Below are 17,261 nucleotides of genomic sequence, written 5' to 3' on the forward strand. Positions count from 1 at the left end.
CTTAACTTGTACCTTTTTTCAAGAAATCTTTTATTTCGCTTAGCTCCAAAGTGAGTGGATGGTTTCTTGGTGAGTGAAAACAACACCACTGCTTTATACATCGTGGCTTTTGTAGAAGTGAATGTAAATGTAAACAAATGCTCAGCTACACACATAATTTGAAGAATATTTAGCTACTATTCTTAGCAAGTCAACTGGCCATGTAGAAGAAACATATGTATATTTACCTTATTCCTCTCAAAGAATACTGATTCTCCCTCAATATATTCCTGTCTCAATCAGTTCAGTGCGTACACCATCAACTTGTCCTTCCTTTGATACTATTTATTCCTCTCCCCTTGTCAAAAAATTCCCTAAAAAGGAATCATGGGTTCTATCATTTTTTTTTTAATTTTTGAAGTAGGCAATGGACATTTGAGTGCCATACCATATCCCAAACCTTGTTTTATGCTTGGGCAAGAAGATAGCAACACACAAGCCTGTCTAGCCTGCCAGAGTGAACCAGTGACTTTAAAGTTGCTCTAGGTTTTTCCCCCATTTTATGGGTGGAGTGCTATAAAAATAAAATGAAATATTTCCTGCATGTTTTGTTTGTCGTTTTTAGTTTTCCTTCAACTTGTTATTTTAGCTTATTAGACCAGTAGTTGTTGCGCAGATGGTAAAACTCACTTGAATATATTACAGCATCCTAGATTTTGTATTTCCTTACGCCTACACCCCACTGATGCTTTAAAAAAGTGTCAATTTCATACTAGAAACACGCCCACAAAAAATTTAACTTTTTCCCTTATAAAAGGACATTTTTATTTTTAAGTTGTTTGACTCCAAGTTGTATGAGAAAATTGTTTTTATTTACTCTTTAATGCAATAAGACTGATTGCCAACAGGTGGCGAATCATCATCATCATCGTTTAACGTCCGCTTTCCATGCTAGCATGGGTTGGACGATTTGACTGAGGACTGGTGAAACCGGATGGCAACACCAGGCTCCAGTCTGATTTGGCACCTGGTGTTGCCATCCGGTTTCACCAGTCCTCAGTCAAATCGTCCAACCCATGCTAGCATGGAAAGCGGACGTTAAACAATGATGATGATGATTCGCCACCTGTTGGCAATCAGTCTTATTGCATTAAAGAGTAAATATCAACAATAATAAAAGGTGAAAATAGGCATTGCTGTGTGGCTAAAAGGTTGCTTCACATGGTTTCAGGTTCAGTCCTGCTGTGTGGCATCTTTGGTGAGTGTCTTCTGCTATAGCCCTGGGCCAACCAAAGCCTTGTGTGTGGGTTTGGTAGATGGAAACCAAAAGAAGCCTATTGTATGCACGTGTGTACTGTCCCCTTGCCTTGACATTATATGATTGTTGTAAATGAGTATCACCATCGTACAAACTGTTTTCAGTCTTCCATGAAAACGTGTCTGGCCATAATAAAATATTTCCTTCCTGAGAAACAAGTGAGGGTTGGCAACAGGAAATGCATTTAAGCATAGAAAAGTTTGACTCAGTGAATTCTGTCCGACCCCTGTGAGCATGGGAAAGTGGATGTTGAAAGGATACAACTATGATATTTAGACCATGTGAATTTAATTGTTGGAGAAAATATGTTTAGGGTTGTTAGTTTGTTTTAGTTTGCTCCTTTGTTTGTGTGTGGGCCTACTGCTTTGAAGTAGCACTCGGATCACATTACACCTGTTCGTGGAGAACGTATTTAATATTTTGGTGCAGTTTACCAAATTATAAATAGATCTCATGAACCCCTTTTCAAAATACTTTACATTACATTAATGATTCTTGTTTTATTATATTGCAACGCAAAGTTCAAATACTTCCCTTAGACCCTACAACTGGGATTTTACCTTGTTCAGTCAAATTGTTAAATATTATGGCATTTTTTTTTAAATTCCAGAAAAGGTTACAAGTGACTTAATTTCTGAGTCAATTTTCACAGAATTAAGAATTTATTAAAACAATGTATGATCCACTGACTTGGAGATCAATATGTTTGCAAGATGTATTTGTAGTAAATCCTCATAGTTTGGTTCATTTTTTATTTTTCAATAAATGTTGTTATTATAGTGACAGTCAAATGCTGATTGCAATCATCAGAAATACTTCTCTATTATTAATTATTCACTAAAGTCCATATTTGGAACAAAAATAAGAACGTTCTTTATAAACATTTATGTTGAGGTTTCTAGAATGGTCTTTAAAACGTTCAGTGGTGTCTGTTTCATAAATGGTGCTCTTTCTCTTACATTTTAGTTACACAACATATGACACATGTTCTTTATTTAGTAAATAAGTGTAAAGAATTCTCTCTTGAAAGCCAATTGAAATTCTTCATTCATGTGCTGAGTGGTAAACATTATCTGGGACAGAAGAACAACATTATAAGTCGGATTGAAATTACAGCTGTGAAGGAAGAACTAGAGTTAGATATTTGTTGAAAAAAATGCTGCTTCAGCTGCGAAATGCTTTTCAGCTCTAATTTATTTTACTGCTGTAACCATTCCAGTGTAGACAATTATCGTGGGAGAATGATGAGGTGGATATCTACAGAGAATGCTAATGTAGAATCTAGGTTAACTTGTTTGACTCTATGACTGTTATTCAATGCTATGTAATTCATTGCTGCCAAGTTGAGCCAATAAAACACATATGAAATTTTCAGCTGATAATGAATGATATCCAACAGACTTATTCATTTTCATTTGTTTTTTAAGAAATGTTGTTGGATAATTGTAAAACAAATACTAACTTATGAAAGATTTTGTGGTTAAGTGTATTTCCATTAGCTCTCAGTCCTCAGGGGCTGTCCTTCTTATAACCCTAATGAGGGGATGGATCTATAAATTGATATAATTCTGTGAAGTTTTGGAGCAAATAAATACTATTGAATGTTCTTAGAAGTAACATTGCTTTAGATTATTTGGCAAGTTAGCCCTATTGATACCAGCCAATGTGAGACCATCCTTTATTATATGATATGAACTTCTTGGTTCAGTCTCAATTAAAAACAATGCATCAAAGTTTCTTGTTACTTTATTTCTCAAACACCAGCCTAATGACCGTAACTCTACTAAATTCTTCATTTTTTCAAAATTAGAAATTCAATTATGCATTTTGTTTAAAGAACACAACACCTTACTAATTAAAAGTGTTTGTAATTGTGGCCTCTAAGTCATTAATTAACCATCTCAACAACACTGAAATATCATTTGGTTTTCTATTTTAGTCTTTTTTTTTTAAATTCACTTTTTTTTTTTTTTTATTCTTCTGTAACAACAAAATCACATCTATTGAAGTTTTAAATGAGATTCCAAAAATGTATGTTTTTCTATGTTATTACATGATATACTAACAATTAGTTCTCCTTTTCTTGTTTGGCAGGTGGTCCGGGGAGGAGGGGCGGTTTCCTCCTCGGAGTCTGCCTTATATTCAACGCATTATCATCAACTCAAGAAGCTGTCCTCCGATAGGGATATTGAAAACTATGCACAGACTCATCTTAATAGGCATAAGAAAGGAATATTTGGCAAAAGAGTTTCATTAGCCAATATGTTGGCTTGGTCTAAGGTAACAGAATCCAATATATTACTTTATCACACTGGCTTTTCTTTTCTTTTTTTGTTTGTTTCTGAATGTGAAATCCTTTTTTTTTTTTTCTTTGTCTCTTTTATCTGGGGGAATGTTATGGTTTTGTGACTAAGCCGCTAGTTTAATTAACTACGTATATAATATATTGGCATGATATTTAACTAACAGATTTTAATTGATAACAAACTCAACCAAACAGTATGCTGACATTTAAACAGGTGATGTTACATCTACGTATAGAGTATTATTGGTGTGTAATCACCACAGAAGAATAAGAAGTCATCAATGGTATTGGTTCTCGAAGACCTTTGTACTGATTCTTGATGTGGAAGGTTACAAGTTCAACGGTCTGTAAAGTCTTCATTCTTCACCTTTTGAGATGAAGACATTCAGTCAATAATTGATTTCGTCAAAGATTGGAAAAGTCCTTGGTGATGTTCACCATCTACTTACATTGCTGCTCAGTAGCCATGGCTAACTCCACCTGAACACATCGATGGCTTTTAACTGGTGGAGAAAAACATTCAATCAACATTCCTAGATAATTTTGTCTCTTTTTGGAAGATAGGTTGTCTTGTTGCCGTTTAATGTCTGTGTTCCCTGCAGATATAGGTTGGATGTTTTGGCAAGATCCAGTGGATCAGAGGACCACATCTAGATCCAGTGTCTCCAGTTTTTGGCATGGTTTCTACCTGTCTGGATGTCCTTCTTATACCAGCCACTTTCACAGAGTGTATTGGATGCATTTTTCATGGCACCAACACAAGTGAGGTCACCATGCAACTTGCAAAACTCAAGATCACCTGCTTCAACCGGGAGGAATAGGAGATAGGCCGGCTGCTTTAAGTGAGATGGTGAGAGGTTAGATTATGATGGGAGGAACAGGTTTACTGTTTGTGAAGAAGACTTATGGCTACCTTGCATAATTTGTTGATGAATGGAGGTATGTGGAGTAAAGCTCAAAGAGAGGTAAATATGATGGCAAGGTACGCTCATGGTAACGTGTCTAAGAACTATATAAGAGAGAGCTTGGATATGGTAGAATCAGGGTGGATGGGTGGGTGATAAATGACGTTAATGGCATGTGGGAGGAGAGTGAGAGATGGATGTAAACATGGCATAAAAATGGTCAGATGCAGATAGGGGTTGGATATAGTGAATGGTGAAGAAGGGTGGGGTGGTAAGTATGAGTGGGGGACAAAAGGAATGGATGGATACTAATGAGTAGTACAGAGGAGAGGGAGTAATAACTGGCAGTACAGAAATGGTCAGATGATATAGATGTAGTTAGATGTAGTAACAGGTTTTGTTTTTTTACAGCAATAGAAAGATACAGTAGATAGGAGAGTGATGTGGGATGAATGATTGTGTGATAAGGGGTGAGATTAAAGGCTATGAGTGAAGAGAGAGAGAGAGAGAGAGAGCGATCAATAAGGGTAGGAGAGGTGGGAAGGATGTAGTTGTCTGGGCAGAACAAAGAAAAAGAAGAAGCAAAAGGTGTAGACTCAACAGGGATTCAGTTTATGGCATGGCTACACATTATTTTTGGGTGCCCTAGTCACCATATCCCAATATGGTTACACAAAATGTTTTTTAACATTCAAGTAACTACAAACAAACCAACTCATTTTTGTTTAAATAGTTTTGTAAGGGCAGAAACTAACTTAGGAGTACAATATTTGAAGGTCATGACTGGAAAAAATCGGGGGTAGTTTCTTAATCCATCTAAATAATGGTTGGTATGTGAAATTATCAGAGGACTAAATAGTTAAAAATGGTTACTTGTGTGAGTTGGATGTTAATTTTTTCAAATTGCCTGAGGTTGCCCTTGTTACTTTGAAAGTAAGGTAGTGTATTTTAACAGAAATATGGTAACAAAAGCATTAAATTACAATGTCCCTAAATGATTGTGTATTCCATATAAGACATTATGACAGATGTGAGGGTCGCAATACTTCCTAAATATTCATCATTCCCCAGAAGCAAGGCTTTGTCTGCCTCCCTAAAACTATACTGAATAAGTAAAATCAAATCATGAGGTGGGGCTACTAGAGAATAAATAAGGTTAACTCTGTTTTCTAAATACATTTCTTTTCTATGAGGAATATTGTTGAAAACTGCTGAGACTGTCACTTCGTTGGTTAACTGGCTAATTTAATATCTGAATGATGTGTCAGCTTTGATATTTTCTGGTTTTTGTTCTGAATCCATTACCAACATTATATACAATCAAATAAAATATCTCTAGATCTATTCCTTTATGTTGCTGGCAATTGCAGTTTGGTTCACTGCCAACTAGCAAGCTGACACTAAGCATTTTCAGATCAAGAGTTTGTGTGTGTGTGTGTGTGTAGTTATACGTTCTTGTAATAATCAATTTTATTTGCTTTGTTATTCTTTCATAGTTCTTAATATTGGAAATTCCTCTCAGTTATACAACAGAGTAATTGAAAATTTGCAAAATTTAATTAAATATTTATCACTTTGAAGTTTGCTCAAGCTGTCCGTTTGAACTTTGAAATGCAGTAAGTTTATTTTGGGCCTGCTTACAGCTGGTCGTGTCTGTCTGTCTATAGCTGGGTATTAAATTATGAGGATGAATGAGACCTAGTTATACCTGTTCTTAAGATGAAAGCTTGTTTAAATAAAGACAGATATGGATAATTAACTGAATGGTACATGATGTCATTGAAGCATTCTAAGTTTGTGCTTCATCAATTGTGCATCACTAAGTTAGCAGTCAGAGCTGCTGAGCTCTACTCTTTCAGATAAACCAACTGAAATTAGATATCAATAACAAACACTCACTGACAGATTATCACTTTCCCTGTTGTTATTCTTCTTCTCCCAATCCTGACTTCTAATCCTTTTATGGCAAACTGACATATTGCTTGGGGAGACTGATCTGAGACAAGAGGAATTTCCATTTATCTTCATCTTTCCTTCCAGCTTCACTCTAATCACTCCCATTCACCTATATAGACATATATCAATCATGGTGGACAGCTACACACCTCCTCTACGTCAGCAAACCTGTTCCTCTCCCTCTGTCAAACTTTCAGCTCTCACAACTTCCCTTTCTACCAGAGCTCCATTCACTCAAAGGGCTTTTTAGTCATGCAAGCTACATGGCAACCTGATTAGCACGGGTGCCATGCAAAAGCACCCAAGACACTCTGTAAAGCAGTTGCAGTTAGAAAGGGCATCCGAGGGTAGAAATCGTGTCAGAGGAGACATTCTTGGAGCTTGACACTGTCCTCCATCTTGTCACATTTCCTCAAACTGCCCAAACCATTTCAGCAAGGAGGACAGACACTGAATGATTATGATGATGGTGCTGTCTCACCTGTCTGCCTACATTGACACAATGTAATCAAAACTATTCACTTAATAAACCACTCAATATTTCATCTACATTCAATACTTTCTTTCATGGTGCCATCCATTTTTATTTTATTTTATTTTATATTATATATTGTATATTCCATATTCTATACCCCACATTGGTTCTGCAGGAATATAAATAAAACATAAAAAACAGACAGTGTTGGAACTCTTTTAAACAAAATAATATATATATATATATATATATATATATATATATATATATATATATATATATTTATATATATATGGACATACATGCACAGATGCATATATACCAATCCATGCCAGCATGGAAAACAAACGTTGATGATGATGATGATGATGATGATGACATACTTATAACACTGCACAAATTATCATCCATGAATATCTATGTAAATATGTGCACACATACATACCCAAGATTTCGTCTATACACACGCATATATGCACACAAACAGACCTACACAGTGATTGTACACACATGCTTGACCATTCTTCACAAATGTGGTGGGGTGATGGCTGAAAAGCGGGACTGAATTAAGATTGCATGTGTGCACCACTTTCATAATATTCCTGACAGGAATTTCAAACTTATTTACCATTAATACTTACAGCATGAAAATAATAAATCTATCTTCTCTCTTATTTGACCTAAATCTGTTTAGATTTTCCTGTCTGCTATTTCATTTCCTAAATGAAATTCCTCTGATTGCCACTACAAACTGGTTAATGAAATTCTCCTTTCTTCTTTGTCAGGATCCCATCCAGAAACCGATGCTTAGAACCAACGATAAAGCCGTGAAAAGAGAAGCGTGTGAAGTCTTCAAGCATATCCTTTGTTCACTCTCGTTTACCTTTTGGTAAAGTCAGTGAGGTTTCTAATCATGTTTCAGATTGTCAATACCCATACTTAGATCAATCTATTTTTGTCATTTTGTGTTTTAACAGTGACTTCCATTAGCACCAAAGTAAGACGGGGATTCTTACAGCAATGACATTATATCTGATTGACACAAATTACTTATTCAAAGACACACTGCTATATTTACATTCAAGTTTTGTGTAGGATATCACAGTTCATTGGATAATATTGGCATTACTGAACGCTTTAGCTTTCTGTAGTAAAACAAGGGCAGTACACCATGGAGAAAGCTAACCTCTAAACTCAACCGACAGAAATAAATGCACACACGTCAATGTAAGATAATGGAACGCTTGTTATTTTTACTCTGCTTCTGTTGCCAAATCAGATGGATTAATAATCTATGGGGTCTCTTTACAGTTTGGCAAATTGAAGATTGTCTTTGATGTGAACTCCAAGTAGCTATAGTAATGGTGGTATTTGAACTGCTGGCCTTTAGGTCTATTGTCCAGCATGTTCTTAACTTGACCAACTGTGGCTGTGCAAAGATGACATTGCATTAAATTTAATTCATAATTTTCTGAGTGCTTTGTTTGTTTCACATCTGTGTTTGAATGCTAACATGGCTTAATGTTTTAAGACAGTTTTATAGCTGGATGTTCCTTCTGTCACCAACCCTGAACTGTTTTCCAAGCAAGTCCTTATGATATCATCAAGAAATGTAAACAATATTGAAGAACAATCACAATGCTTTTGTTGTTTGTATTTTTATTCAATTTTTTTCTTATTTTTGTTTTAAGATATTATTCAAAGAAGGTTTTAAAACCCTTTTTCTTATGAATTATCCTTTTGTTTTCCTTAACACCTGCTACTTATTCAAATGTACATGGGAGACAGGAAACCCAAATCTACCCCACTCCAAGTGGCTCTAGAAATTACAGTGAAAGGTTGGACCATGCCATCTCTACGAGATGAAATTTTTATTCAGTTATGTAGACAAACAACAGAGAATCGTAAGGAGTAAGTATTAATTAGTTTAAAATTTATTTATTAACCACATATTTAACAGCTCACTCTAGAACTACAGGTGTGTATTTAGCTGATGTAGTGTGTACCCAACTTTTATGCATACTCTATACACCTGTGAACATTGAGCTTTATGGTTCATTGATAGCAAACATCTGAGAATCAATGATGTCAGAGGTTTCTTCTGGGTCTATTCCTTATTGACTTCTTGAGAGAAGTTCATATAAATGTTAATGGAATTCACTCTGATAAGATCCGTATAATCTCTTTTGTATAACCTTCAGTCTTGCTGCAGATAGGCCAATCAGTTTTGACCATGTGAGTGTGCTTGTACACGTTGTTAGCACTGGTCCCCACCCAACGTCTCCACTCAACAAAGCTACACATTCTACAAGTTATCAGTAATCTCTTCCTGAATAAATCAGAGAAACAGTCCAGTTTAACAAACTGAGCTGCAATATGCTTCGGCAACTATCTTTATTTTTTTTATTTGATTCACTCATTTGACCGTGACCATGCTGGAGCACTGCCTTTAGTCGAACTAATTGACCTAGGGCTTATTCTTTGTACTTATTTAATTGGTCTATTTTGCCCAACCGCTATGGTTATACGGGGATATAAACACATCAACATTGGTTGTTGAGTGATGGTGGGGGGAACAAACACAAACACACAAAGAAATATAGACATATATATACGACGGGCTTCTTTCAGTTTCCGTTTACCAAATCCACTCACAAGGTTTTGATTGGCCTGAGGTTATAGTAGAAGATACTTGCCCAAGGTGCCATGCAATGGGACTGAACCCGGAACCATGTGGTTGAGAAGCAAGCTTCTTACCCCACAGTAGAGGATAACTATAAAAATGTTGATAACGTATTGAACTACTTACTTGTTTAAAGGTCATGAGTTCAAGTTTGCCTCAGGTTTTTTATTGTTCCTGTGCACTGCACTTTACTCTGCATCAGCTCAGTTGATTGGGATATCAAAAATGGTACCCAGCTTTCTGGAGGGATACATTAGTAGGGAAGCCCCACCACTATTAGCCCTACTCGTCATCATTTAGTATCTGTTGTCCCAGCTGGCATTGGCTGGATGGTTTGACCGGGGCTGGTGAGCTGAGGGGCTGCACCAGGCTCCAGTCTGATTTGGCAGGGTTTCTATGGCTGGATGCCTTTCCTCATGCCAACCACTCCGAGGGTGTAATGAGTGCTTTTATGTGCCACCAGCATGGGGGTCAGTTTGCATGACACCAATACCTGCCACGACTATGACTTCACTTGGTTTGATGGGTCTTCGTCTCAAGCATGTCATTTGTCATTGCCTCCATGAGGCCCATTGTTCGGAAGGTACTTTTTACATTCCACTGGCACTGGTGCTAGTTACACAGCACCAGCGTTGGCCACATTGCCTCTGTGAGGCCCAAAGCTCAAAAGGTGCTTTTTACGTGCCACCGGCACAGGTGCCAGTTGCACGACGCTGACAACAACCACAGCTATAATTTCACTTGGCTTGATGGGTCTTCTCAAGCATGGCATATTGCCAAAGGTCTCGGTCACTAACCATTGCCTCTCTAAGGTCCAACATTTGAAGATCATGCTTTACCACCTTGTCCCATGTCTTCCTGGGTCTACCTCTTCCACAGGTTCCCTCCACAGTTAGAGAGTGGCACTTCTTTACACAGCTGTCCTCATTCATATGCATCACATGACCACACCAACACAGTTGTCTCTCTTGCACACCACATCTGATGCCTCTTATGTCCAACTTTTCTCTCAAGATGTTTACACTCTGTCATGTATGCACACTGACGTTGCACATCCAGCGAAGCATACTGGCTTCATTTCTTTCAAGCCTACACATGTCCTCGGCAGTCACAACCTATGTTTCACTGCCATTTAACATGGCTGTTCCCGGTAAACCTTCCTCTGATATTGCTGCACCACTTATGTGTCCATAGCTTGCACCAGGTACATCTTATGAAACTTCTACCTACACCTTTCCTACAGATCAAGCAGAGCCATCTGTCTGAGGGGGTTTGTGATTTGTCTATTTTCCTACTTACTAAGACTTTTCAACTTTTAATCTCATTGCAACACTTAATCTCATCCACTCTTCCACTCCTTACAATGTCAAACAAGGGGTTAATACCCCTTAATAGATTGTGTTGCAAACTAGCAGTGAATTGTGCTTATACTCTAAAGCCCTTTGATTCTAGACCTTGCTTCCATACCTTAAACTTCTTCTCTAGTTCAGGTAGTGATTCAGCTATTAGAGCAAGGTCATCAGCATAGAGGAGCTCCCAGGGGAAACCTGTCTTGAATTCCTCTGTTATTGCCTGGAGGACTATGATGAACAAGCGGAATCTGAGGTCTGATCTTTGGTGATCCCCTACTTGTACCCTGAATTCTTCCTGAATATGTAACATCAGGCACTGCTATTAGGTGTTAGCTCATCGGGAGTTGTGTCTCTAAACTAACTTTGGTTCCCAGTTTGCTGTTGTTATTTCATTTATTCTGTTAAAACTCTTGGGAAAAATTAACATCACAGCACTTCCTTGCTATTGTGGGTAGTAATGGAAGAATGAGGAGGATTCAGTTTTGAAAGAATATTCTTATGTATAAAGTATCTCTCTCTCTCTCTCTCTCTCTCTCTCTCTCTCTCTCTCTCCCTCTCTCTCTCTCTCTCCCTCTCTCTCTCTCTCATATGCTACAGAGCAGTACCGAGTTCTAGAGATCTTTTACAAGACTAATTTCAAGATAGTTTAGCTTGTTATCACTTTACTTAGCCTGCTAATATCTTTGGTAAAAGCATAAACATTGCAACTCTTTACAATGTCAAACAAGAGGTTGTGTTGCAAACCAGCAGTAAATTATAGACATTAGAGCACTGGCTTAGTTTATCCCCTAATGGTAGAGATAAGCAAATATAAATTGATTGTGTGTGTGTGTGTGTCCAGCTTGATAGTGACCCATATAACATGTTGAAATAGCAGAGCTGGGCTATTCAAACACACACACACACTAGAGTATTAGCCATTACATGATGGAGTAACTTTGTAAGTCTAGTTTCACCACCATGGGTAATATAAGGAAATATGGCAGACATACAATCATTATAACTTCACTTTTATCAAATTTCTTGGTGTTTATACAAATTGTGATGAAATGAATAGTAATTTTGAAAAGAAATAAAATTAAATAAACAATATTTTTAAAAAATGAATAAAAAAAGAAACTCTCCCTGATGATATATTATGGGAGTTCATAGACACTCACTCTCACTCTCTTTCTCACACAGACATACACACACTCCACTGAAAGGATTATAATTCTTTCTGAAATATTCAATCGAAACTTACAATTTAAGAAGAGATAAACTGTGTCTGTCTCTGATCAAATTAAATTAGGACTTAGTGTCTGGATAGAAGAAATATTTAAAATGTTGGTGATAGCTGAGCTGAGTAGTCATTTACTTCAGGTGTTGGTGGTGCTCCAGCATGACCGCAGCTTTTAAAGCTGAAAGATGTTAAAGAGTATATCCGGAGGGACAAAAATCCAATTAGATTCACCTGTGGGAGGTTAGTAGTTCTGACACTGCATGTTTTCACTGATGATTACCCAAGGAATTCTTAAGGATACCCCCAAGGAGTCATTAAGGGTACCCTAAGGTCTGAAACTTGCTGTAACGAAGGGCTAAGCTGCTGCTTACCATTACACACAGACACGTCATAGTTTATTCCCCCTTATGTCTATCCCCTTCCATCCCCTCATTTCTTTTTGTTTCCTCTCTTTCTCATTCATATGTATGTGAATATGTTCATGCTAGCATGGATTAGATATATAAATTATTGAGGCATTATATATCTATGTATATACACTCAACTTATGTTGTTTAGTTAGTTTTAGCCAACATGATCTTAGCAGACATATTTCATCAATGTATATATATATGTATATATATATATATATATATATACATTTCTTTGTCAAAATACTCGTCTCATTTGTTCTTTTCTCCTCTAATCCTTACTCTGTTGATATCTTTTAATTCCAGGGCCAGCTTACAGAGAGGTTGGGAGCTGTTAGCTATCTGCTTATCCTTCTTTCCACCATCGCTAAAATTTTATTCTTACTTAGAAGGTTACATTTCACGACATTTAGACCCTACCTGTGATCTCCTTGAGGTAATTATTTCTTCCTTGTTTATATGGATTCATTTGTCTGTTTTATATCTCCTTTATGGCCGGATACCTGGGCTTGTGCCTCCATTGCCTTGCAAGTTCCTTCTCGACTCACTGGTGCTGGTGTTCACAAAAAAGGCACCCAGTACATGCTGTAAAGTGGCTGGTATCAAGAAGGGCATCCAGCCATGGAAACCATCCAATCCACATTAGTATGGTAAATCGATGGCTGGTTCAGCCCGATCTTCTTCATCTATAACAGCAATGAATGTATAAATAACCTAAAATAAAAATACAGACACAAACATTGTGAGAGATGCTCACCACTATAAAGACAATGTACCACCCAAATGACAGTTACACATACATTGATGCATTCACTTCAATTATTAAAGAAGTGAATTACAATCAATGCATGGGTTTTATTGACAAACTGACTTCCCAATGTACAATGTCTGCTTTAACAAATGGCTTTACATTAAGAATTTTGTGATGCAACTACAAAGAGAAATATAATATAAAAACATGTCCAACCTTGAAGAAATTTTACCTTACCTGGAAACAGGTGAAGGTTGGCAACAAGAAGAGCATTTGGCCATAGAAATTCAACCTCAGTGTATTCCATGTGGCCAATTCAAGCATGGAAAAGTAGATGTTAAAACAATGATGGTGACTATATATTATACTTTAGTGGCAACTATACTGGTTGCCTTTTGGATGTAAATTGCAAATAGCCACCTTAATAATATAATATAATATATATAATATGATATATATATATATATATATATATATATATATATATATATATATATATATATATATATATATATATATATATATATATATTAGAAAAAATAAAGTATTCAGAGATCTGGATGGTTGTACATATATAAATGTTTATTAACATGTCATATGTTTTTACAAATCACATATTTTCATCTACTCTGATAGATTCTTCAGATTGATAACATTTTTCTTTCAGACCCTCTGGTGATCTGGCTGAACCAAAGTAAGAAACTGTTCAAGCCACCTACTTAAAAATATATATTCTTTTTCTTTATCTCTTGTTCAAAACACTCCCTTTCAGATACACACACACACACACACACACACACACACTCTCTCTCTCTCTCTCTTTCTCACTCTCTCACTCACATATTCTCTCTCTCTCACACTCACACACTCTCTCTCTCACTTTCTCCCTCCACTATTTCCCCATTCCTCTCCCTCTTTTCCTACCCTTTACACTCCACATTACTCTTCTTTTCCCCCTCTCTCCCCACCCCAACCCATTCACTAATACTATAAAAAGAGACAAATCCCTTCACACAATTTAAATCTGAAGAATCTATCAGAGTAGATGAAAATATGTGATTCGTAAAAACATATAACATGTTAATAGATATTTGTATATGTACAACCATCCAGATCTCTGAATACCTTATTTTTTTTCTAATATATATCTGTACATCACCTCCAAACCTAATATATATATATATATATATATATATATATATATATATATACATACATATATATATATATATATATTAGTGTGTGTGTATACATACACACTCTTTCTCTCTCTCTCTCTCTAATATACATATATTCGTAATTAACAATTTAGGTGCCTGTGAGTCATTTTGCTAGTCATTGCCAACGCCGTTTAGAACGAGCACTGCAGACTGGTGCGAAGAAAGGAGTTCGTAAGCCTGCCCTTGAAGAAATTGAACAATCTAAGGTTTGACTTTATTGTTTTATTACTATTATTATTATTATTATTATTATTGTTGCTGTTATTTGTTTAGTTTGTTTTCCTTGCATTCTTTCTCTGCTCAGTTGAGCGTAGCTCCATGTCCCTTGTATAATAGTTTGTTTTGTATTTTATATTGCATTGAAAGTCCTCTACATAATGTGTGTACCATGTGCTGCTATTTTGTTTATGTTGGATATGCTTGTAATTGAACATTTAAGCTTGTGTGATTTGGATCATCCAACGCAAGTTTCCACATCAGGCATCCCCCCCCCCCCCCGGGCATTGCTCTTGCATGTTTTCCTTATGTCTTCTGTTGATTACCTTCAGGTCCTCTTGGAAGTTTCTATCATGCTGCAAGACCTGTGATCTTTCACACGTTACTTTCTGTTGGTGTCCATCACAATGCAGTTTTTGCATGCCAAAGATCTGGCTTCCTCAAGAATGCAACCAACCAATTATATTCTTCATCACATTTAAATGATTGCCATATTGTGCACAGTACATTATTGAAAGCCATCTTAATTAGTGTTCTATTCTAGCATGAAACTTGAAGTAGATCATGGATAGCTCCTGTATTCATTAAATGATACTTATCTCTCACTGGATTTAGTACTTTTTTTGCTGATCTTCTCAACAACCAAACAGTTACATGATGATCATCACTAGTGTCAATTCCATGTAAAGACGCACCCATTCTGCTCTGTAAAATGGTTGGCATTAGGAAGGGCATCCAGACACAGAAACTATGCCAATGTTGATGTTGTTACAGGGCACAGTCCTCCAATTTGTCCAACACATCCCAACTTAGAAGCCAGACGTTAAATGATGTTGTGTACTAATTTCTTGGCATTCTGATTAAAATCAAGAACAAGATAATCCTTTTGATTTATAAAATATATTTATTCTTTTCTCCTTGGAATTTAGAAATCCATATTTTACCCATCAATGTTTGGAAGTGTGCTTGTGGATGTGATGTTGATGCAGAAAGAAAAGTTCCCAGAAAGAAGGTTACCATGGATACAGACCACTCTTTCGGAAGAGGTGCTTCGACTTAACGGTGCTCAAACCGAAGGAATATTCAGGTACTGAATACTCCCAAGCTTTCCACTCTTCACGTTTTGGGGGTTTTTTTCTTTATTTTATTTAATCATTAACTCTCATTAACTCTCATTTGATTAGTTTAACATAAATGTGAAATAGCTGTTGCTCCAAATAAATATGGACCTGGTTATAACATCTTCTGTTGTTCTAGATCTCTCTGTGGTTGTCAGAAAGCATAGACAACCCCCTGACCTAGTTAAACATTGAGAACGTGAAAACTGGGGGCAAAAAGAGGGGCCATACTCATTTTTTACAACTGAGCAGACTAGAACATAGTGAAATGCTGTGCCTTGCCCAAGGAGACAATGTACTGCTCAAATAATGAATTGAAATCCTGGCCTTATGATGGCGGGGTCAGCACCCTTGCCACTAGACCATATTCCTTTGCACCCAAATGGGGAAACAGCAAATCAGATAAGCATTTTAGACCATCTGCTCACCTATTAGGAGTTCAAATTGGCAACAGATGTTCATCTTGGAAGAAGATTTTACATTCTGCCTTCACTCACATGTGAACGTCTGCCTTCTTCATTCCATCGCAAAGTCCACTAATCATTTGTAATCTCTACTAATGGATCTGCAACAGCTTCTTGTATCATAAAGTCATCATACACCAACTTTCTAGCCCTCAAATGGACTTAATCAGCCATCTTTTAACTTTTTTTGTTATCATACTCCCTGTTGAAATAAGCTGCTTTTGTTTCAATTAATTTTGAAAATAGTGAAGAGTTCAATAAAATACCTTTTGCCAGTATTTAAGGTAATGTTTGGAACAAATTAACATGAAATTTTAATGGAAGGTTTTGATTTTAATTTCTTTATAACATGAAGCTGAAGTGATCAAAGCAGGGCCGGTCCCAAGTAAATTGGTATCAAAAGGGTTAATGAAACGGATCCATTAGGGCAGCACTTTTTTTTTATGTTTGCCTGAGTAGTTTGGAATTTGGTGAAACTATGTATTTGAATATATATATTTTTCTAAATTTTTAAACTGAAAATTAAGTTGTTATAAATATTCTTATCTGTTTTCTCTCTCTCTTACTCCACACACACACACACACACACACACACACACAGAGTCCCTGGTGATATTGATGAAGTGAATGCCTTAAAGATCCGGTGTGACCAGTGGATTCCACCCACCGATTGTCCAGATCCGCATGTCCCTGCATCATTGTTGAAGCTGTGGTATCGAGAACTCTATGAACCTTTAATACCAGCAGCTTATTACGAAGACTGTATAATGAATTATGACAACTCAGAAGCTGCAATCACCGTTGTCAACCGACTTCCAGAGATTAACCGACTTGTACTCTCTTATTTAATCAGATTCTTACAGGTAAATAATTGGTTTTCCTCTTTC

General features: G+C 36.6%; 1 protein-coding gene across 37 annotated transcripts in view; it reads left to right on the plus strand.

The window, feature by feature from the left end:
- LOC106867341 (rho GTPase-activating protein 39) overlaps positions 1–17,261 on the plus strand; it is a 439,467-nt gene that overhangs the window by 420,470 nt on the left and 1,736 nt on the right. For 14 of the 37 annotated variants that reach the window (XM_089348440.1, XM_089348441.1, XM_089348449.1 and 11 more), the window contains 7 exons: positions 3,392–3,577; positions 7,724–7,795; positions 8,701–8,849; positions 12,912–13,041; positions 14,669–14,782; positions 15,722–15,879; positions 16,976–17,237. In XM_089348440.1, coding sequence (XP_089204566.1) covers positions 3,392–3,577; positions 7,724–7,795; positions 8,701–8,849; positions 12,912–13,041; positions 14,669–14,782; positions 15,722–15,879; positions 16,976–17,237 — 1,071 coding nt within the window. Of the gene's footprint in view, positions 1–3,391; positions 3,578–7,723; positions 7,797–8,700; positions 8,850–12,911; positions 13,042–14,668; positions 14,783–15,721; positions 15,880–16,975; positions 17,238–17,261 lie in introns of all 37 variants that reach the window. The other 23 variants (XM_089348468.1, XM_089348446.1, XM_089348450.1 and 20 more) reach the window with 5 other exon arrangements.

Source organism: Octopus bimaculoides, chromosome 3 (assembly GCF_046866305.1).
Source record: "Octopus bimaculoides isolate indiv1 chromosome 3, ASM4686630v1, whole genome shotgun sequence".
NCBI lineage: Eukaryota > Metazoa > Mollusca > Cephalopoda > Octopoda > Octopodidae > Octopus > Octopus bimaculoides.